This window comes from Lycorma delicatula, chromosome 8 (assembly GCF_047948215.1).
Source record: "Lycorma delicatula isolate Av1 chromosome 8, ASM4794821v1, whole genome shotgun sequence".
In the NCBI taxonomy this organism is placed as follows: domain Eukaryota; kingdom Metazoa; phylum Arthropoda; class Insecta; order Hemiptera; family Fulgoridae; genus Lycorma; species Lycorma delicatula.
In genome coordinates this window covers 104,392,768-104,416,580 of record NC_134462.1, presented here as the reverse complement: position 1 = coordinate 104,416,580, position 23,813 = coordinate 104,392,768, and the positions used below count along the sequence as shown (strand labels likewise).

Here is a 23,813-nt window from a genome sequence, read left to right as displayed (position 1 = left end):
CTCTAAATGTTCCTCATTGTAAAAATAATATACTGTTACAATATATGAAAATTTAGTTTTACTGTAACTAAACAAGTTAACTTTAATACAAATAGTCACATGATGCATTAAAAATTAATACAAATAAAAAACTTTACTTACGAAAGTAAAAGAACTTACATTACAATTTATAAAAACTGATAATTAAAACTAAAATTAGTTTAAAATCAGATATTACAAAAAGACTTAATGACATATATATGAATAATATTTATTTTTTTCTTTTTAATAACCATACTCCTCTGTACCAAAACAAATTAATTTACATTTAATAGATCAACAACCCTAACATAACAATTGAAATAGGATGAATTATCTTATTTCAATACGTAACAGAAGCACTTTCGCGAATCTGATTCACTTTAAAACCAGGCAAAAATCATAAACATTTTATTTAAATTAAAAATTATAATCCCAACAAGAGATAAAAACATAAAATATAAAAATTGTTTAAAATTACAAAGATCAATTAATTAAAATTAAAAGTCAAAATTAAAATGTAAAGATGTAATTAAAACAAAGATAAAAATTAAAACTTTTAAAATAAAAACTAAAACTAAAAATAAAAACCGATAGATGATCCTGCATCTGATGATGTGGGATCCCATGAAAGTGCTGTTGGAATAAAGAAAAGAAAAATAAGGTAGGTGTCATTTCATTTACTTTGTAATTGTGTACTTGGAATGTTCAAGTTTGTTTTTGATTATAAAAAATATAATACATATATTTATTTTAAGAAGTAATCATGTATTAATACTTACAATTTAACAAATTGTTTTCTGTTTTAGAATCACCAAAATCAGAAGGTGCTCCTTCAACTAAAGGTGAACCATCTGCAAAATGAACCTAAGGACCAGAATATGTAAAATTGAAGATATTCCTTTATATTAAAGCATGCTTAAAACAATCATGCAAGATCAATAAAAAACAAAATATACAACAATTAAAAATTATGTGGTATATTTTTTTATAAATTTCACTGATCAGTAACACTAGCAAACACTTTGGTTTGCTAGTGTGGTTTGCTAACAAACACTTTGGTTTGCTAACACTTTACAAACCAGTAGTAGCACGATTTAAGTCTATGAGGGTCATTCAAATATAAACTGGAATTTTACTCTGCAAACTAGGAAACAACAGTGAATATGGTAGAGTGCTGCAGGTAGTTAATTGGATATGTGTAGAGGGGATTAACAAGCCAGCCACACTCATAAGTCACATGCCTACACCAGTAGCAGAATGTTTGAGCAGGAGGTATCATTGTCCGATGCGCAATGAATTATAATCCAATTTCTCTCAAATGAAGGTACAAGTTCTCTAAAACTTTGACTCGACTCCAGGCACAGTTCTGAGATGCTACCCTGTCAGAAATTCAAGTGTTTGACTGAGCCAAAAAAATTCTGAAGTTGTGATGTGAAAAATAAACCTTATGAATGTCAAACATGTAACAGTGTCAATGATGACAACATTCAGACCAATTGTGGCCTTGCGGAAGGTAATTGCTTAACTGTTGCATAACAATCACTGAAACTGTGCCAGAGGCGGTTGTAAGTGCTGGAAGTATGCATACAACAATATCAGGCACTACTGGATGCAACAAAGTGTCTGCAAGTAGTATTACATGTTTTCTCACTGAGGCACAGAGAAATGTCAGTGGCTTCTGAATCGCTTTGAGGAAGGATTAGACCTTATTGTGATCTGTGATAAAACATAGTTCACTACTACACCCTGGAAAGCAAGAGAACAAGTATGGGTGGTGGAAAAGTTGGGAGGGTGTAAAAGGTGAAGGTCGAGAAATGCTTGTCAGCTGGAAAAGTTCTGCCAACTGTGTTTTGGGACTCAATAGATGTGCTGCTGATTGATTTCTTGCACAAATGAAGGACATTAAATGCAGCAGACTACTGGATGGCTATCAGCGCTGCTTATCACAACACATGTCGCTGGCAACAGATTTGCAACATCCTCCTTCTCCACAACAATTCACAGCCGGATACAGCAGCTCAAACTCTTAATAAACTGCTAAAATTGGACATCTCTTGAACACCCACCATACAGTCCATACTTGTCACCATGTGATTTCCAAATGTTTGGTTTGTTGAAAGCAGCTTTAGGAGCAGAAAGATTCTAAGACTATGCCACAATCTATCATTGTGTGCAATTGGTTGTTGGGGCACTCATCTTGTTTTTTTTATGAGCGGATCAGAAAACTAACTATCCAGGGGAGAAAATGTATTTCTGTTACATCAAACTATATACAAAAATAAAGTAATTTATTTGTAATTCTAGCTAATATCAATAAAATTAGGCAAACAAATTCCAGTTTATATTTGAATGACCCTTGTACATACTTATTTCATTTTATGCATTATATGGAGTTTAAAAAACTCCATATATATGTATTATGCATTATACTCCGTATTATGCATTATATATTACATCATATATAATAAGCTGAGAAATTAAAATTTATATATAAATTAACATAATCACTGACTTAGAATGGAAATTTATTCACACTTTAGTTACTATTAAAAAAGAACATAATTAACATAAAATATTCAATAATTTTTACTCTTTTTAGGCACATTTAAAAATTGATTAATTAGGGGAATTGGAAGTGTTTTTGATTAATTAAAATGATAATAATACTGAGCTAAAATCAAAATATGATAAATCTCCAATGATATTTCTACAAGTCAGTCTCATAAATGAGCTTCTTACTTTAAAAATCTGACAATTAAACATGATTAAAAGACAATAAACAACAGTCAGTTGTACCAAAACATACCCAATAATCATCAACTGGATATAAAATACATATAAGAGACTGGATATTAACCCTCTTAGTGGGAAAGATTCTAATCTTACGGTTATATTCATGAGCAAAAACTTGGATAACTTGAAAGAATTTTTAGAGAACAAAAAATGCGGATAATAAAAATTACATGTAACATATATACTAGATGCTATTTAAGTTATAGACAAACTAAAGAAAATATAAAAGCAGACTAATAATAAATAAGGAAATTTTTCATAGAAAAAAGGCCACTAGTATGGAAAATAAATTTAGGTATTAGAAACATGTTCAGGGTGTATAACCATACTTTATGGTAGTGAAACATCAATTTATAAAGAAGACAGAATGTCAAAGAATAGCAACTTGTGAAATAGTGAAGAACTTTTGAAAATTGGTTAGGATGATAGAAAAAATAGTATATAAAAAAACTGACAAAAAAACTTCTAAATAAATGCAATAAAAATGAAAAACCACATAAAATAAAAGATTAAAATAAACAAATGTTAAATGAGCTAGTTAAATTATTAGATCTGTTATATGATGTTCCTATCTGAGATAAATTACATTTAATGACTCACCAGAATTTTAACTAAAATAGTGATCACAACATTTAATGTATAATATTTTCAAAGTTTTAAATGCTATACTCTAATAATGAACTGCTAATTTAGAACCAACAGTTATAAGGTGTAAGTATTTTTAATTAAATAATTCATATTCAATTCATAATCAGATTCATATTCATATTCTTGAATTCATATTCAAGAGGCAATAAATTAAAAACTTAATTTCCACTATAACAAATAATGGATGAGTACTTAAGATTATCAAAAAGAAAAAAGAAAAAGTCTAAGTTAAACAAGAAGAACTAGATTAGTTGATCGCATACAAAGACACCCAAGTTTAATTAATTTGGTAATGGAAGGAAGTATATATAATTAAAAGCTTAGAATACACACAGCAAATAAACTGATATGGTAAACACATAGAAAAAAGAAACTAATAAAATGCATAAAAACAATAATTGGGCTGAGAAAAAAAAAGTAAGGTGTGAAATACAATCATATTAAATATAAAAGAAACACTACAAAGATTTTGATCAGGTTTTAAATTGTTCATAAACAACTAGCCAAGCAGTTAATACAACAATTATTTCCAATAATTAATCCCATCCTTGATAAAACTCTAACATTCACCTAACCTTGTTGACCCAACTAATTTTCATCATTCTACAGTATCAACATAATTTAAAGGCTTCAATCCTCTTTTTCTCTGTTCACCAGACATCAAAGTTTCATTATCAAAGAGGAGCATGCAAATATCAACACAAATATCTTCCCCAATTTTTCCTGAGTGATATTCCTCGCTGTGGAAAGTTTGCATTTTTGTTGAACACCGTTGTTGGTTGATTGATGTGGCTTACAACTTCCATTTTTGGGGATGGAGATCGTAAATCTTCCATTTAGGGTTAACTTACTACACAGTTTGGTAAAGTAGTCTGTGCTCTGTAGTTGTTCACTAACCAAGACACAGTTTGCATGAACTCTATGTCTACTTGCTATCACGATTTTGGTCTTTTGTTTATTTATTTAATCATTATTTAAATAATACTTCAAGCCAAGGCTCCTAACTCCTCCAGCAAGGCTATTACACATGATTGTTTTCTGCAAGTATGGCTATGTCATCTGCAAACTTTATTATATCAAACTTTATTCCACATATACTTACACCTCCATTGTTTGCCATCTATTTTCTCATTTTATCATGACCTCTCTGGATGTAAACATTGAATAAAACTTTTGAAAATGTGCATCCTTGTCATATTTCTTGTCTGATGGTTGCCTCTTTTTGGGGCTCACCAAACTTCATCACTTCCAGCTTATTCACTTAAAAATTGGGTGAAAAATAATAACACCAATTATATTGTTTTTTGTTTTTTTTTAATGGTATAAGTTTTTGAATTCTAAAAATTAATAACAATAAGCATTTGCATAACTATAAATAATATAATGTACTGTAGTCAGACCCCCAAACATATTAACTTACAAAAATTCCAAACTGATTCTTTACATGCAGGTCATACTTTTTGCATAGTTTAATTAAAATAAAAATATTTTTGAATATTTATTTTATTTTTATAAGGAATAAAGAAAAATAAAAAACACAACTTTTTAATACACCAGTAAGAATTATCCAAATTTTCCCTTTTTATAAATCTACAGAAAAGATACGACCACAATTCAGCCAGTTTGGAGTTTCTATGAGATTTTACATTTTTACTGTGCATATAAGGTAACAACGAACAAAATATGAAGCATCCATAAAAGACTGACCGATCGAATAAAAACAAAGGATTTTATAAAATAAATCTATGTTGAAAAAAAACTGTTGAAAAAAAAATAAACGCCACTTAAATAACTGGCACTTGTAAAATAAACAAAAACAAAGAATAAACAAAGCACAAAAATAGGAAAATAGTTAAAGCAAAACATTTAAATACTTTTAGTGAAAACAAAACACTACTAAGTACATCTTACAGCACACGGAAGAGAAAAGTGGTATATAAATTTAAAAGCTTTATTTCTAACCATTAATTGAACTTTTCAGTACATGCCCAAAATAAAAAATAAAATAAGCACTTAAAGGTTAATAGCCTGCTTCAAATTATATTTAAAAAAACATCACAAGAACCTTATTTTATTCTTCAATCAATTTTCTCCATATAAACTATGTCTAGGCTTCTGGGTTAAATATCTTTAAAATACTTTTAAGATACACATGAGATAACAAAATTAAAAATATTTATGTAAAATATAATACTAAGAATTTTTTTGTAAATGACATTATACTTTTAGATAAGACAATGGGGTATTCCTCACTCTCAATAAACTACACATTAATTTATCTTAAAACTTAAATTTTATTTATTTTTAGTTTTAGAGAATAAAAAAACAACAAATCAATAAACTTCTTCCAAGATATGATTTTGCCATATTCTGAGTTAACAATCATTCTTTCAAAATATATACAAAACCTATAGATGTTATTTATCACATAAACCCATCCCCAAAAAAGGCATATATATGCAGCTTTTTCGCACTTTGTGTATCAATATACATAACCTACATCAGCTTACAAGTAAAAGAAAAGATTTCACACAATAAAATATCTTGCATATTTTAAAGACTAATTAAAACTACACTATAACTATTATAACACAACTATCCATACTGTAATCATAACATAACATTTATTTTATAAAATCCTTTGTCTTTACTTCATCCGGGCTGTCATATGGCTATTTTATATTTTGTTCTTAGCTATTTTATATGTACAGTTAAAATTCAAGACCACTAATTATAGACATTACATAGAAAACATGTCTAGGAACATAAAATACTAACACTAATCTATATTCAGACAACATACCCAAAATTTTCAGCAAAAAAGTGATTTGATACTTTCAAAACTACAAATAATGATAAACTTAACAAAAAAAACATCAAATAAACACAGAATAAATACAACAGACAAGTGTATAAATATAACTGCAATGACTGCATCTAGGGCAGACTGGCTATATATTCACACAAAGGTAGTAAACACAATCACCCCACATGACAATCAAATCAACCTTTGCAAAATCACTTTATAGAAATTTGACTCATATAGAAAGATATTAATGACATAAAATTTTTATACTTGCAAACAACATGGAAGAAGCTCAAACACAAATCAAAGAATTGAGAAAGATAGCAGCAAAGATCGGATTACTTATCTCATTTGAGAAAAAAGAAGTTATGCCCACTTTTAAAACAGAATCTACAGTCTTGCATGCAACTAAACAATAACCAGAAATTAAAAAGTCAACAAATTTAAATACCTTGGCAAATAATAACTTGGAAACTTAAAAGAAAAAACAACAAATGAGAATAGAACAATCAAATTTAAAAAAACCCAAGGATTAACATGGTCTACATATATTAAAAAAAAAAAAATCAATATCAATAAACACTAAATTTAGATATCATAATAAAGTTGTAAAACCTGAACCCACATAGATCTGTGAAATGCTGTTCAATCCTAACTCTACATCCATAACCGATAAAACTAGAAATAACTAATAGTAGAGTCCTCAGAATTTCTAAACCATAAACTCAAAATCCAAAGAAAATGGTGGATAATTTCAAACAAGATTCTCTACACCATGTCAGAATCAATCATCGATACCGTGAGAAAATGAAGACTAGCATTTTATGGACACATATTACGGATGCCAGAGACCAGATTGATGAAACAAATCTTCAATAAAATCAAGAATTACAAAGTGAAGAACTCGTTCTTCAAGGATTTTGAAATAATGGGTTGAATAATGTGCTCCTCAGTGGGCATAACAATACTAATAATAATTAGCAATCATGGTGGGAAAATTTTTATTCTGTTAAACTGTAAATCACCTAGCAAATCCTAAATTGTCAAATGTATTAGCTTACTGAACGCAAGTCTAATAAGATTTCTACTGCAGTTCATTATATTGAATAGATTTTTTATTTGAACATCATAAAATAGTTAATTTTTAAAAAATTACGTAATTACATATATATATATTAAAATAAAATTAAAATTTCATTTACTTTAATAACTTTATTACTTAATATATTTTTCATACAAAACAAGACATAATTTATTGCAAATCTAAAAAAAAAATATTAGATTTCAAAATAAATTTTTGATGAAAAATTGTTCAGTGTGTGAAACACTAAGGTAAAATAAAAATGATCCTTACACCAAATTCTGCGCAAGCTGAAAAAAAATTAAAAAAGATAACAATAAAATAAATAGTTGGTTTAAAATGAAAAGAAAAACTACTTTGTAATTTATAAGCGCAAAGTTAAGTTTAGATTATAACTAGAAATGAGATAATTTGTTTATAACAAAATTACAAATTTAATGAAAATGCTGGCAGATATATATATATATATAAAAATGTAAAAAATGTATTTTTTTCAGATACATATATATCTAAATTCTATTGAATAAACAAACCAGTACCAGAATATTGAGACATATCTTACCTTAATTTTTCACAAGAATACTTTCACAGGATCCCCATTCTCAGTTCATGACTGAAATATTTCTGTTGCTGCATAAAAAAAAAATTAGAAATAAAAATACTAACATAATGAAAATTGCATATTAATTTAAACTAGTGCTGCTACCTGTTTCAGTTTTTATAAAACTGTCTCCCTCTATAACATGTTCGATGGTTTATCAAATTAAAATTTTGTTTGTAACTTTATACGTAATATTTTTCTAATATGTTTAATTTTGTGTCATCATTATAAATTTCTAATATTTCTAAATTTGTGTTAATATTAGAAATAGAATTTTTATTATTTACTAGATGGTCTGCCATATTAGACAAACCTAATTTATTATTTTTGTAATTTCTATAAGTTCAAGAAATCTAGTTTTAAAGGATCTATTTGTTTTTCCTCCATATATAATATTATAATCATTACATTTAATTCTATAAATTCCACACATATCATTTATTACTATCGTTGTTATTATTATTATGATTATTGTTCTTTAAATTTATTATGTGATTATTAGGTTTGTATACTTATATTTATATATATTTTTCTTTATTTTAGTATGTTTTCAATGATATTATTAGTGTATAAATACTTCGTATATATTTTTTTACTCTTTTGTGTCTCATTATGTATTTATTGGTGGATGCAAGGAAGTTATTTTGTTATTGTGTTTTTCAACCGCTAAATGTTTTATGATGTTTATTTCTTTAAGTTTTCTTTGTTATTATGTGAATATTTGACTGCTTTACTAATCATATTTGTTTGTTTGCTCATTAATCAAATTAACACGAATATGTTCATTTTATGAGACCAAGGATGATTTGATTTTTTATGAATTGTAATATTCTTAAATGTAGGTTTTCTATATACTGATGCTTCAATATGGTTGTCTTTGTTTATTTCAATATCGATATTTAAATAATTTAACATTCTATTATTATCTATTTCAAATGTGAATTTTAAATTTTCATTGAAAGAATTTAATTTGTTTACTATTACTACAAGTTTATTATTTATTACCGGGTTATACATAATGAGAATATCATCAGCAAACAGAGTCCATATTAAAACTTTATGTGTATGAGTGTTATGTACTAATTTACTCTCAAAATCCTGTAAACATATTTCTGACAACTGCTGATAGTGGAAATCCCATAGGTAAAGTATTTTTTGTGTATAATATTAGTTATTAAAATTAAAATAGTTTTGTTGATATACTTCTTAATGGAAATGATACCTTTAATAAAGTTTGTATCTTCTTGGTTACTTTTTAACTTATTTATCTTATATTTATTTATATTTTAACCAACAATAATAAAATAATCTGTGCAAAATTTATAAAATCAAATGTAATGATTATGGTAGTACTTATATAGGAAAATCAAACAGATCCTTTAAAACTAGATTTCTTGAACATTATAGAAACTACAAAAATAATAAATTAGGTTTAATTAATATGGCAGACAAACTAATAAACAATAAACATTGTATTTCTGATATTAAAACAAATTTAGAAATATTAGAAATTAATAACGATACCTAAAATTAAAAATATTAGAAAATTATTACTTATATAAATACAAATGATTTGATAAACCATCACACAGTGTTTGAGAGAGATAGATTTATAAAAACGAAAAATAATAGCACTTGTTTAAATTAATATGCAATTTTCATTACATTAGTATTTTTATTTTTAAATTTTTTTTCACCCAATAATAATAATTCCTTTATTGCAATCATCAGTGAGGATGAGGCATTCTGTAAAAGTACTTTAATAAAAAATTAAGGTAATTTTTAATATTTTGGTTTATATTAATAGAATTTAAATATAATTTAACTGTACAGAGAAATAATATGAATTTTAAAAAGATTAATTGCAGTAAAATAATATTATATATAAATATACAGGTGTATCACAAAGTTCTTCCATGACTTTCATATAACCCATTCTACTTGTGAAAATAATGGTAAAAGTTCATATGAACATATGTCCCAAAATTCTTCATTTGCGAGTTGTTAATGAAATTTTCACACAGATTTCAACTACCCTGGTTAAATGAGGTCATACTGAAATTTTTAGGACTTAATTAAGGAGCAGAATTTGTAATTTCTCATAGTTTCTGATGGGAAAAATCAAATATAATAGGTCCCATAACCGTACTTACAGTAGTTTTTTGAGAAATCTAGGGTGAAAACCAATAAATTGGGGTAAAAAACCCTGTTTTTATGTTTGATGTACAATAACTATGTTAAATGGATAATAAACTCATAAAACTTTAAAACGAAACTTGTAGAAAATTTAATTCTGAACAAAGTGGTGTAAGATTAGTTGAATAAAACAAAAAAAAGTTAGAATAATTGAACTTTTATGTAGAAACAGTAACTAAAAAACTTAGAAACAGTAACGTACCAGTTTATAATAAATGTTCAAAAATGGCAGGGTCAAAAATGACCTTGCCATTTTCAAAACATTTCTTGGCACTCTTCTGTGCTGCTTCTGCTGCTCTTTTTAGTTCTTCAGAGCTATCCTTAAGTTACTCAACCGCAACCGTAATGCAGACAATTAATTTCTCACAAGAATGTATTTTTGTTTTGTATACAATATTTTTCATTTATCCATCCTCAGACAGAAAAATCTAAAGGTTTCAGCTCAGGCGATCTTGTTGGGCAGGAATGTGGACCTCCACGACAGATCCATTTCCCAGGAAAATGATGATTTAAGTAAGTGGAAATGACACAAGAGAAGTTGAAAGATGCGCCATCATGCTGGAAATATACGTTGCATCTCAGTGCTACAGAAACATCTTAAAGCAGCTGTGGCAATTCTTGAAGAAAGTGCAATTAGACCTCAGCAATAAAGCAGTCAGTTAATATGAACAGTCCAAACAGATGATTATGAAGAAGACCATACCTTAACACTGAATTGATATTGAAAATTGCCTTTCACTATTTATTTCTGCCCATGTATGCTCATTGCTTAAGTTTTTGACACCATCTCGAGTGAAATTTGCTTCACTGGAAAACAAAACATACTTGTAGAGTCATCGATTTGTACTCCACCAGTTGCAAAACTTGTAGCAAAGCGGACCACTCTTGGGTGAGATGATGAACTGGGTGTTTATCATAAAGATAAAACTTCTTGTTTTGTTTAAGTGGACACTTAACCAAACCAAACCATTGAATGTGAAATTCTGATCCACTTAATAAGATGTCATGTACTGATGCCTGGACTGCACTGAACTGCATCAATAATAATTTTGTCAATAAGAGCGTCATGTTGGACAGATTGTTTGTAGCTGGTATGAATGCTAGTTAGTGAACTTGTTTCCCAAAGATTGCAAAAAGTCACACTAATTGTTTTGGGATCTGGAATCCTATGATTCAGAAGACTTATTTCATATCTACTGTAGCATTTCCATTACACACCTAAAATCAATACCATATCAGAGTATTCCCCTGTTGTAAATAAGCATGAAATTACTTCAATGGCTAAATGATCACATACAAATTAAAATTCATAGAAAACTTTCACTAACGACAGCAAAGTTCACAGTACCTGATATACTTAATGTACATTACAGAATGATTTTACACTAATATAGTATAGCACATAGTTGATCAGCTGTTGTTATTTTATTGCCAACTTTGAAATAATAATTTTTCAATTAAGAGGTTGTTTTTTTAATTATTTTTTGTTTTATTTTATACTGTGAATCTTTTAATTTAGTTGATTTGTAATATTTTCAGTTAGATATTTGATTTTTTCTTTTCCTTTATTTTTTATTTTTCTTTCTTTTATTTTAGCTGAAACTAATCATTCCGAATCACTAACTAGTCAAGGTGAATCCAAATTGGTTTCTGAATTTTATTGTATTGCTGTCATAAATAAAAAAAATTATTATTTAAGTAATTTTTATTTATTTTTATTTTACAATTACTGTGTAATTTCCAGTTTTTTTTACATTTTTTAACAGTATATTTTGCTTTTACAATCACATCACTAAAAGGGATTTGGTTTTTGTTTACATTAAATAAGACAAAAGTTTACTTTTCTGAAAAATGAAGTATTAAATTGTTTCTAAATAAAATTTGAATGTTTCTATTTTCTTTGTTTTATTCAACTTATCTTAACCATTTTGTTCGGAATTGAATTCTCGACAAGTTTTCATCAAAATTTTTAAGAGTTTATTACCCATTGAACAACGTTATTGCAAGTCAAACATAAAAAACAGGGTTCTTTACCCTAATTTACTGGTTATGACCACAGATTTCTCAAAAAATACTGCAGGTACAGTTCAGGGACCTATTTTATTCAATTTTTCCTGTCAATAACCATAAGAAATCACTAATTCTCTCCTTATTTAAGTCCTAAAAATTTCAGTACAACTGATTCCAATGGGGTATCTGAAATCAGAGAGAAATCTTTCACTTGCCTAACAAAAAATTAAGCATTTTAGGACATGTTTATATGAATTTTTATCATTATTTTCACAAGCAGAATAGCTTATGAAAGTCCCAGGAGAATTTTGTGATACATTGAATGTACATAGAATGCATCAAATCAACTTTAAAACCGTTCCAGACAGAATATTGTAACTTTTACGATAAGATATTGATCAACTATTTTACCTTTTGACTAGGAATAGAATTTCAACCCTTCTTGGGGAGGTGGTCCTGGGTTGTAACTCAAATATTTTAAATGGTAACATACTTTGTGTGAAACATCATTTTAAAGGTCTCCTTAAGAAAAGAAAAATGGTAAAAATAAAAAGTTGGTACGATGTCTGTACCCAAAATGGCAGCAGGATAAATTTTGGATTTTAAAATTTAGTAAGTTTAAATAATAAGATTAAATAAAGAGAAACTAAACTGAATTAAATTAAAATTTTAAAGAATTAAAAAAATTTTATTTTTTAACAAAAACTGTTTTTGTTTCAATTTAATGAGTAAATAAATAAAAATACTATCACCTAATCGTGCTGATCAGCTGATCATTGATGGGCACTTACTATTGTTGCAAAAATGAAGCTTACTTCATTGTTGTGTAATATTCCATAATATTCTAGAGTGTTTCATTACTATGCTGTTAGTTTCTTATAAGAATTTATTGTTATCAGTTGGCTAGTTGATTTTGTCTACCTTTACCACATCTGTAAGCCACTTTTTTATTTACATCTTTTTAATATTTTTTTTATAATTGTTTTTAATTTAATTAATTATTTGTGTGCTACTTGCTAACATTGCTATCATGTCACTTAGTGAATGGGAGAGGATCACACTTTTAATGATAAGGGCCTTTGGTGATAAGAATTAGGTCGTACACGTACAATGAAAAGTTTGTAAATTGTTCAATGCAACATTTTATAATCATAAAAAAAGGTACAGGGTCAAAAACCATCAAATGACTGAAAGAAACAGGCAGTATTAATAATAGGGGAAACCCAGGGAGGCCTAAATCAGCAACAAATAATAAAAAATTGTTAAGAGATTATGCAAGAATTTATTGAGAATCCTCATTCCTCGACTCGAACAGCAGCATGAGAACATAACATTAGCCAAAGTTCAATGATTCGAACACTAAAAAGTAAAAATTTCCAACTCTTTAAAACATCAGGTACAAGAAATTAATGAAGATGACTATGGACAAAGACTTGAGTTCCGCAAAATTATGATGAACAATATTTGTGCAGATCCTTATTTATTAAACAACACAATTTTTAGTGATGAGGCCACATTTTTTTTAATGGCCACGTAAATCACCATAATTGTGGTACCAGATTAATATGACTGTGGATTAATGATATTAATCCATGAAGTAGATACATCATGCCATGCCATGTGTGAAATTCCCATCTATGTACTACTATCATTAAGACCTCTCAAGAAAAGAAAACAAAACACTCTAAACTATGTCTCAAACAAGACTGAATAGCAAAAATAAGGAACTGAAATCCACTACTAACCCGAAAGGTAAAGAGTTGAGTTCAACACGCAATAACAAAGAATATAAGAACAACTACAAACATAAAAAACCCATGAATACAAATCAACAACAAAAACAGAAAGCAGGAAAGCCCAAGTGGCACCCTAGACCACATTAGCAATCCTATCTTTTGCCAAGTAATTTATGAAGTTCTCCACTATGACCCACTCGGCCTGATTTTATCAGTTAACATGAAGATCTAATGCCAACCTGATAATATCAAGCCGACAGTCTCCATGCACATCAACTTGAACTGAAATTCTTTTCTCATCAAAAGTAGTTGACTGATACATTATCCTGAGAGTTACACTATTCTACCTGGACCGGTTTTAAGATTGCTGAGAAGTTTCCGTACTTTTGACTCATTGACTGACTCATTCTGTATACCTGTTGTTTTCAAAATGAATATCAGGGTTTTAAAATGATGTAATAATTATTAAATTTTAGTTACATTAATAAATTATACTTGAAATGAAAGAATGAAAACAGTTTTCCTATAAATATTCAATGTGAGCACCGTTCATTACACAACACATATCCAGTCGATAGGGCAATTCATCCCATACTTTAACCAGCAAACCAGCAAGTCTGGAGTAATTGATATAACAGTCGCTTTAATCCTATATCTCAAATCAAGTAGGTCAGCTGGTAACAATGGCATGGTAAACACAAAGAAAAAACCATATGGGGTTAGATCAGGCAAACACGGAGGTTACAACAAACAATCCGGCAATCAATCCAGTAGTTGAAAAGAATTTCATTCAACCAATCACATATAATGCCACCAGTAGCAGTGAAGAGGCGCAAGCTCTTATTGCCAAATAAAGTTCTGTGGTATATTGCAGATGAGCAAAGAGCCATATTTTTAACATTTCAAGATAGTTCATTCCAGATACACTTGCTTCCACAAAAAAGAATGGCCCGTAAACTTGCTGTCAGGATACGACATAAAAAACATCCAGTTTTGTTTACAAATAAAGCCAGTGGTTTCAGATTGTTTGTACTATCTACAAATGTTATCGTCACTCAGGGGATTACAATGAAACTTCAAACAGAATGCACGGTGGAACAGTAATTACAGATTCGCACTTAGCAAACTGCAAAACACAGAATGATTTCTGTTGGGGTGTTGCCATCTTTCCTACTAGTGCTTTCAGGTGGAAGATACAGGAAACAGTTTATGAGTTTTAGCCGAGCTAAAACTGTTTGAGTTGCTCTTTCACTTCATGTATAATTAATTAACAATCATGAAACTTGATAAATATTACACAGCTTTAAATCCTTGATATTCATTTCTAAACACACTATATACAGACTGATCAACTCAAGATGGCCACCACAGGGATTTCAGAAACTAAGTTTTATGAGAAACTTTAAATGGAGAACCTTCCCTAGATTTTTCCTTATATTAAAAACATAGTATTACCATTTTTGAAACCTTAACTCTTTTTTCCAGTGTGGTGGTCAAGTTCATTACTTCAAGTGGAAAACTTTAATTTTTATTGCATTTTTAGATAGAAAATATTATTTTAAGACACTTTTATTCTTGGGTTTTTTTCTATAAATAAAACCTTATGTGCCTGCCGGCTAACAATAAATTGTAAAATCAAATATGGCAGGAAACTCCATTATTTCAAATGGAATCCTGTGTTTTTATTACATTTTGGGGAAGAAAATATTATTTTAGGACATTTTTATTTTTGGGAATTTTTCTCTAAATGCAGCTGTTACAGAGCTTTGGGTTGATAATTGTAAACTTACAAAAACAATAAATACAATTTTAATGTTAAATCATTGTTTCTTGCATTGTTGAAAAATTTGAATTTAACAGTACATTCACTGATGGTAAACCTTTATTCATTCAGTTGTCTGAATTGTTGTCAAGAAGTTAATAAATATTTTAATTTTTAATACTCTTTATTTGTTAGTCTCTTTTTATCATTTGTTTATAGAATTTTTATTTTAAAATGTTATTTTATAATAATGAAAACATGGATATGCTGAAAATTTATTTTTTACGTAACAGGAATTCAAAATTAGTGAGAAATATGTGTACGGCAATTTCCTGATAAGACATCTAACTCAAACATTAACTATTTGCAAAATTAATTGGAAACCTAAAAAGTAATGGGTCATTTCAGGAAAAATAACACTGCCAAGATAGAGTTCCTGAAAATATTGAGACCAATTTCTGATCTTTTTTGAAGCATAACATACAGCTTCCATAAAGGAAGCAGCACAATTGCTACCTGTTTCTAATGACTCAATAGAAAGTGTCTTGCAGAATTACAGTTACCATACACATAAACCTCTTTTCTCTTTTTTTTTGTTTAGCCTCCGGAAGCACCGTAAGGTATTACTCAGAGGATGAATGAGGATGATATATATGAATGTATGAAGTGTAGTCTTGTACAGTCTCTGATCGACCATTCTTGAGATATGTGGTAATTGAAACCCAACCACCAAAGAACACCAGTATCTACTACACTGGTATAGATACACCAGTATCTACGATCTATTATTCAAATCCATATAAAAGTAACAAACTGCCTTTACTAGGATTTGAACCTTAGAACTCTCGACTTTGAAATCAGCTGATTTGTGATGACAAGTTCACTACTAGACCAATCTGATGGGTTATGCATATAAACCTATGATTCTTCAAACTATAATGCCTGGTGATGAAGGAAAAAGGCTTGAATTCAGCAGATGGATTGTAGAACATGTTGTAAATTATCCTAATTTTTTTGTTTAATATTATTTGGTGTGATGAAAGCAATTTCTTCAATAATGGAATATACAATCAAAAGAACAACCTGCTATTGGTCAAAAGAGAATTCATTAATTATCAGAAAAGGACACAATCAAGTGAGATTTCCCATCAACTGTTGGTGTACCATCAACGATCAAATTTTGGACATGCAATTCTACGAGGGAAATCTTACAAAAGCTCAATACAATTGCTGGAAGACATTCTATTGTCACTCATGACTTCCTTTAGATTTGTGAATGCAAATGTATTTCCAATAAGACAGAGCTCCAGCATGCAACTATGGTAAGATAAAGGAATTTTTAAATGTTCATTTCAAAAACAGGTGGATTACTAAACCAAGGGGCTTGACCAGTGAAAAGTCCAGATCTTTTCCCACAGATTACTTTCTGTGGGGATACGTGGTTATATCTTGGTATGCTTCAATGAAAGAAACAACAAGTAAGATAGTCAAAATTTTGTACAATATCCATCCCAATACATTGCCAAAAAGTGTTAATGATGTTTTCAGGAAAGGGTTAAAAGTACTGCAAGAAAAACAGTTTATTAAAGAAGCATGATTATAATATAAGCTCAATAACTTTTATATCATGTTAAGAAAAACAGTTTATTAAAGAAGCATGATTATAATATAAGCTCAATAACTTTTATATCATGTTAAATGTATCTTAAAAGCACTTTTACAAATAGAAATGTTTATGTCAAATCAAACAACAGTGATCCTTTACTTAGTCTTTAAAATTGGTTTTTGAAAGTGTGTACAAACTGGATTCACACTGAGTACAGTAACAAATAAGTGAGAAATAAAAAATGTGTTCAACAGTTATTTTTACAGGCTAAGTTATATTTTGTAAAATTAATAATTCATATTTCAAAATATGAGGGAATACTTTATATACTCTATTATTACATGAATTACATATTATTGTATTTACTTCATAATAATTTAATGAATACATTCAAATCTCACAATATAGATGACAAAAGAATGGCTGTTTTATAAAGGATTCATTACTATCCATTTCAGATGATTATGACAGGTCTTTGACAAATTACTGCTGAAAGGAATGCACTGCAGGTTGTAGAAATTCTCACTGAACCATTTAATTGCAAGGGATTAGTGTACACAAAATAAAATATTAACATATATAATCAAAACAATAAAAGCAAAACCTTTTTCTTATTATCATCCAGCCTCCAATTGTAAGAATCAATCATTTCAGGAACAAATTTGAACTCATAATCATCATTGCCTCCCCAAGAAATTAATGCTTGATCAGGATCAACATACTCTTTTAAGCTCTTTTTATCCAAAAATCTTATCTTCTGTACACCTTTTGCTGGTAGCCATGCTCTAATAACTTTAAATGTTGCTGAAAATAAAAAAAAATAATAAAAAGTACATAATTTTAATAATTTAAACATGCTAAAATAAAAAGTATGTAAATCAACAAGAAAAAAGTAATATGAAGACAGCAAAAATAATTATTAACTTCCCTAGAGATGTTAAGTATTAAACTCAAAACAGTTCTTCAGCAACACTCAGCACCTCTTTCTTACATTTTAATATTTTCTTTACCTAACAATTCTGATTTTCATAGCACAACCTATGGTAACAGAATGAAAGTTTTATTAGTAGGGGTAAATATTATCTATGATTCTATGGGCTTGGCAATTTGATACACAACAGTATGATTAGCTCAGGGAAGACAAAAGCAAATAACTTCACTTCTCACTTTTCTAATAAGTCTGCCATGGAATTCTTTTTGCTATTCATTGTAGCAAATATTTCCTGTTTATAATTTAATATAAACAGAAAAGGCCAATAAATTACAGGAGAAACAAAAAAAAATTCTCTTTAAAAAAATCTGATGACATAGCTTAACAAAAGGCTACAAAAAATGAATAAAAATAACATCTATTTTCATATTATTTTCAAAACCTTAATTCGCATATTCAAAAAAAAAATTGACAAAATTAGAAATGAGGTTTTTTTAAAAACCTATGCTATGTACTGATATTTTAGATTTAATGTAAAGATAATAAATTTCACCATAAAGTTTTTTTTTTAAATTTTAACTAAAATAAGGAGCACTGTTGCTAGATGGTATTTTTAACAAAATTTTAACATTCTTTTTTTGTATAGGTGTAATATACTTGTTACTTTCAAAAAATTGGGGAACAGATTAATTAAAATACATTAAATCAACAATATATGTCAAAGGGTCAAATATTGAAGCAAAGGCCCCCTAAATATTTGAGCAAAAGCTCAAATATTTATAAGTACAAGATTCAAATCCAAATGAAATTTTTAAGAAAACAAATTAACAGACCCATTTACTTCCTCCAAAGAAAAAAAAATGAATAGGGCCAAAGAAACTAACAAGGCAACAGCCACCCAATTTTTTCACCTAATCATACTTTCAAAATAAACAACAAAATTGTCCTGTGAAAGCAGTGACCACAGACTGAATGTCCACACATCATGTCTTCCACAAACTACTACTTCCTGAACACAATCGTGTTTAAACAGTAAAAAACAAAAAAATCTATTTAAAATAATTGCTTAATAAAGATGCCTCATTCCAACACTAAGCCCCTCAGATTAAGTAAATGTATTATTGATTTATTAAACTAGACTTGATAATTACACTCAACTATGTCCTTCCCTCTGCTTTGGAATATTTTGGTTCATAATTAAATGTCAGATATTGTAGAAATACTGATATTACTGGATCAGTATCTTTTTCTACTACCAGAACCAGGTCAGTAATACCATGCAGACAGATTAGAATGATCACAAATGGATTAGTAAAAACATTACTAAAAGAATAATAAGATCGTCTTCCTTTTAAAAACTTTTACTAAGAATTACTGTTTGTATTTCTTTCTAAAACATGGAAATTAGAATTTTGAAGAGTAAAAGAAACAGAAAGAATGGGCAATAAACATCAACTCACACAGGAGGTTCATCATTAAAAGAAACGCCAAGAAATTAATAAAATCACTTATTACACAGTCATAAAACATTAGTTTTATCATTCAAAACATCTTTAATAATATTAAAAAGCATAAGCTGACCAAGTTTAATAAATAAAGAAAATTTTTACTTAGATTATTTCCCTATGATAACTCATTATTTAACAAATTGACTGACAAATTAAAATCTCCTGTAATAGTAAAAGGATAATAAGAGAATGATTTTTTTTTATAAGGTGTTACATTTATAAAATCTACTGTAATAATGTTCTGAGAAAGTCACAAAAAAAGCTTAATGTTCATACAGTACCTTATCAGCATGACTAACAATAATCAAAATGTTTTGTTCTTGCCATCAGTCTCAAGTTGTCCAGCCTTACATATGGTAAGAGCAATAAAAACCCACCTCCCCACAAAAATTGGATTCCAATCCTCCCAGTAAAGATTAGAATCATGTGATGGGAAAACAACTCCACAATGACAATCTTACTGCAATCATCTTTTTGGGCTATTGCAAAAATAAGCTGAACTTACAAATATCTTGTCAGCAAGCCTAAGATAAATCTAAATGTTTTTACCACCACCTATCTCGAATTGCAGCTCTAACAGAGCGATAAAAATTTTTACAGCAATAAGGGAACTCCTCAATGGTCCTTGTCCAGTATAAATTGCAACAAAATTCTTCTGATAAAAATTAAAATCAAATGATGGCTAAACCTCTTCAGTGATAATCATCTCATTAAGGTAGATATTTCTATTAAATACCAAAATCTGCAGCAGCAGTATATGTAGATAAAACACATCAAACATTTGTTTATTTTGTTTGTTTGTTTTTAAGTTTCTCACATTTTTATAAAATAATTGATAAATACTTCATTGAAAAATAAACAATTTAAAAGGGAGTAATAACAGAATTCAAAGAAATATACATTATAACACTTACAAGGAAATACAAGATCCGACTCATGTGCACCCAAACAAATGTATTGTTTTATTTTTTCAGTCACTTAAATTATTATAGAAATAAGTAAGATAATCAAACTCAAAACTCACAATCATACTTTTATAAAATAATAATGTCCTGAACATGCGACAAGTGATTGTTCATCAATCACTTTTATATAATAATATATAATAACAATGACAATTAGAATAATAAACAAATAATAATCATAGTAATCACAACAATAATAATAATGTCAATAATAATAATAAAAAGCAGTGATTACACACAAAACAGAAATTAAAGTAATCGTCAGGGATTTATTTACAGGTTGTTAAAATATTGAAAAGCAGAATTCAGTCCCACTGACAAAAGACATTAGGATGACTGCTAGTCTTAACACTTTTAACCACTATTCTAGTATTAACAACAATAGTACAATAGATAAGACAATTATAAAGTTCGTTCACTCTAAATACCTTTGCTTTTCACAAATAAAACTACCCTAACAATTTATGAATGAAATTAAGTACATTATCTCTTTCACTTAACAGTATCTCTTGTAACAGTAACTCACCAAACCACTTTTTGTTTTCATGTACTGGAATTACTTACTTGTGACATCACGTTAATCGCGTCAAACTTTGTATATACTAGAAATTCACACCTTTACTGTCCTCATTGCAGAATAATCTTGCTTCAAACTCACATAATAACTCCTCGCTTAGAACTCTCCTCACAGACTCGCATCTCACAGAACTGATTGTCAACTAGTCTTCCCCAGAGCATTTATACTTCTATCTTCTTTACCTGTAGGGCCAGACCCCAGTTGCGCATAAGACCGAGCCCTCTCATTCCCATGCATTCCTAACCTGGGTTCAATAACTCTTCTCACAGAACAACATCAGTTTAGGTATGTCAGCAGGCAGTATTACAAAGGACGACTGTTACCTTTACTAAAAGGATTTCTTTTAGCCCCTTTCTGGATTTCTCCCATTATTATATTTTCAACTACTTTCTTCTTAATTGGCAGCAATACATTACTCAGGTCTGTTATACCGGTCTTGTTTCAATATAATAATTTATGAAAATGAATTATCTTGACAATAAAGAAGGGTAACAGAGAAAGAATAATAAAGCAAATATGAAAAGAACCTTTATTTATACATTCAACAGTTATGTTTGTTATTTTGGAGTGTTCATGGGTGGTATACAAAAATATATAACAAAGTATACTCTAGAGTGAATAAAACTATCTTCCTAAATTAAATATAATTTATCAAATAATTTTAAGTTACTTCGCATATATAAACTCAAAAAAGATCTATACAGAGCAGCAGTACATGGATCGACTCTTACTTCCCAAGGGTCTAGTCAAATCACCAGGAAAAAACACAATTTTTTTTTTTAAATACTGAATAGTAAAAAGATGCTAAAACTAACAAACGTAGAACATTTTGGGCCAATTTTCAATAGTTGTAAAAATAGAAGGACATTATTACTCATGACAAATCATGAATAACTATGTCCTAACAACTAACAATATCACTGCAGTCTGGTGTACACATACATACTGAACAAATGTATTTCTTTTGGATTTTAAATCACTCTGTTTGAAAATATATAAGATTTTATCCAGAATGACTAATGATAATATGTGATGGATACATATGAACATGCAGAAATAAACTTCAGCTGTTGACAAGTTCATCTTTTCAGCAAAACCTAGAAAATGGTTTCATAGGACCATATTGACCTTCCATCCATAGCCTGGTGAAAAATTTTAACTAAGATTTATGTATACAATAATGAAATAATAAATACCTCCAAAAATATTAAATTTAAAATCTATGAAGAAAGTGCTTTAGAATATAAGAAAGTTCAAAAAATAACCACAAAATGCAAGACAAAACAGAATTTGTGTCTTGCATTCTGCAAGACACAAAATCCAGAATAAAATCATTAAAGGTGTTAAAAGTTTTCACAGATGATAAAGTAGAGAGAATTTTGCTAGAATTGACAAAAAAAAATACTCACCATTTAGAACCCAAGGCATCTCAAAAATAAGTATGTAATTAAGGAAATTAGGGTAATATGACTTGCATAATCCTATAAGGTATTTTGTATATTCCAAATCCATATTGCTTAAGCCAGTGTCTTGCATATCAAAAAATATTGTTATCATAGCACATTTTTCGGTCCTGAAAAACATAATTAAAATATTGACCAAACGTACACTAAAAACAAAAACATGTGCACTGAATTTTGATATTAAGTGATACTAAAAGTGTACTCATGAAATTACACTTCTGAAGTAACACTATGGCTCAGGAGTTGAATTACCTGCTCGGGTAGCTATTGTTAAACAAAACTCTGCATCTTTTATAAAAGAATAACATTAATTCTAAATTTAATAATATTTTTAACGTAAATTCAGAATGAAAATAGCAAGCAGTTACTATACTAATATACATTTGTAAAAGAAAATAAAAATAAAAAAGTTTGACATATTTTTTTTAAATTTAATTTATTTTTTTTTTACTGAAACTATAGTCAAAAGTACCTCTGATTAGGTGGATGCATTTGCCCCATTTTTCCTTCTGTTAGAAACCTTCTGTCAAAAACATTTTTTTGGAATTTCTCAATGAGTTCACATTGTTTTACAATGAAATCTACATTGTTTTTTGTTTTTTTACTTCAAGTTGTGAAAATGATTTCTTTTGAGATACTTTTCATAAATCGAAATCAGAAAAAGTTTTACAGTGCAAGGCAGAGCAAACAGAAAGGATGATGAATAATAGCAATCTTGTTTAACTGTTGGAATAGACTACAGTGGGGATAGGAGCATTGTCATACCAATGCCCCTGTCAAAATAAAAATGCTAATTCACTCTGTCCAGGAGAAATGAATTCTCATGAATAATTGAAAAAGCTAATCAACACTGTTTTCATATTTGATCAAACTTGATGTGCCTTTTGTTGGTGTTGGCAAAAAATAATATTTCTGCAGTCTTGATTATTGGCATGATTATTTCCATAGTCTTGGTCATAACTGTAGAATTACCTCTCATCCCCTGTCACAACTTTAAAAGAGATTCATTATCATTTCAAAGTCGATCTTCAAATCAGGGTAGAATGTTGATGTGATTTTTTTTTCTAGTGAGTAGTAGAGGCACAAATTTTGGCAACATGTTTCATGTT

The 23,813-nt window shown here is 28.7% G+C and overlaps 1 protein-coding gene across 1 annotated transcript in view; it reads right to left on the bottom strand.

Moving 5' to 3' along the window:
- The window catches only part of LOC142328610 (motile sperm domain-containing protein 2-like), a 78,909-nt gene that overhangs the window by 24,484 nt on the left and 30,612 nt on the right, over positions 1–23,813 (bottom strand). Inside the window, exons 4-6 of the mRNA XM_075372423.1 lie at positions 22,651–22,814; positions 17,865–18,064; positions 801–885 (exon numbers count right to left, since the gene is read on the bottom strand). Of these exons, the coding sequence (XP_075228538.1) occupies positions 801–885; positions 17,865–18,064; positions 22,651–22,814 (449 nt within the window). The remainder of the gene's footprint in view (positions 1–800; positions 886–17,864; positions 18,065–22,650; positions 22,815–23,813) is intronic.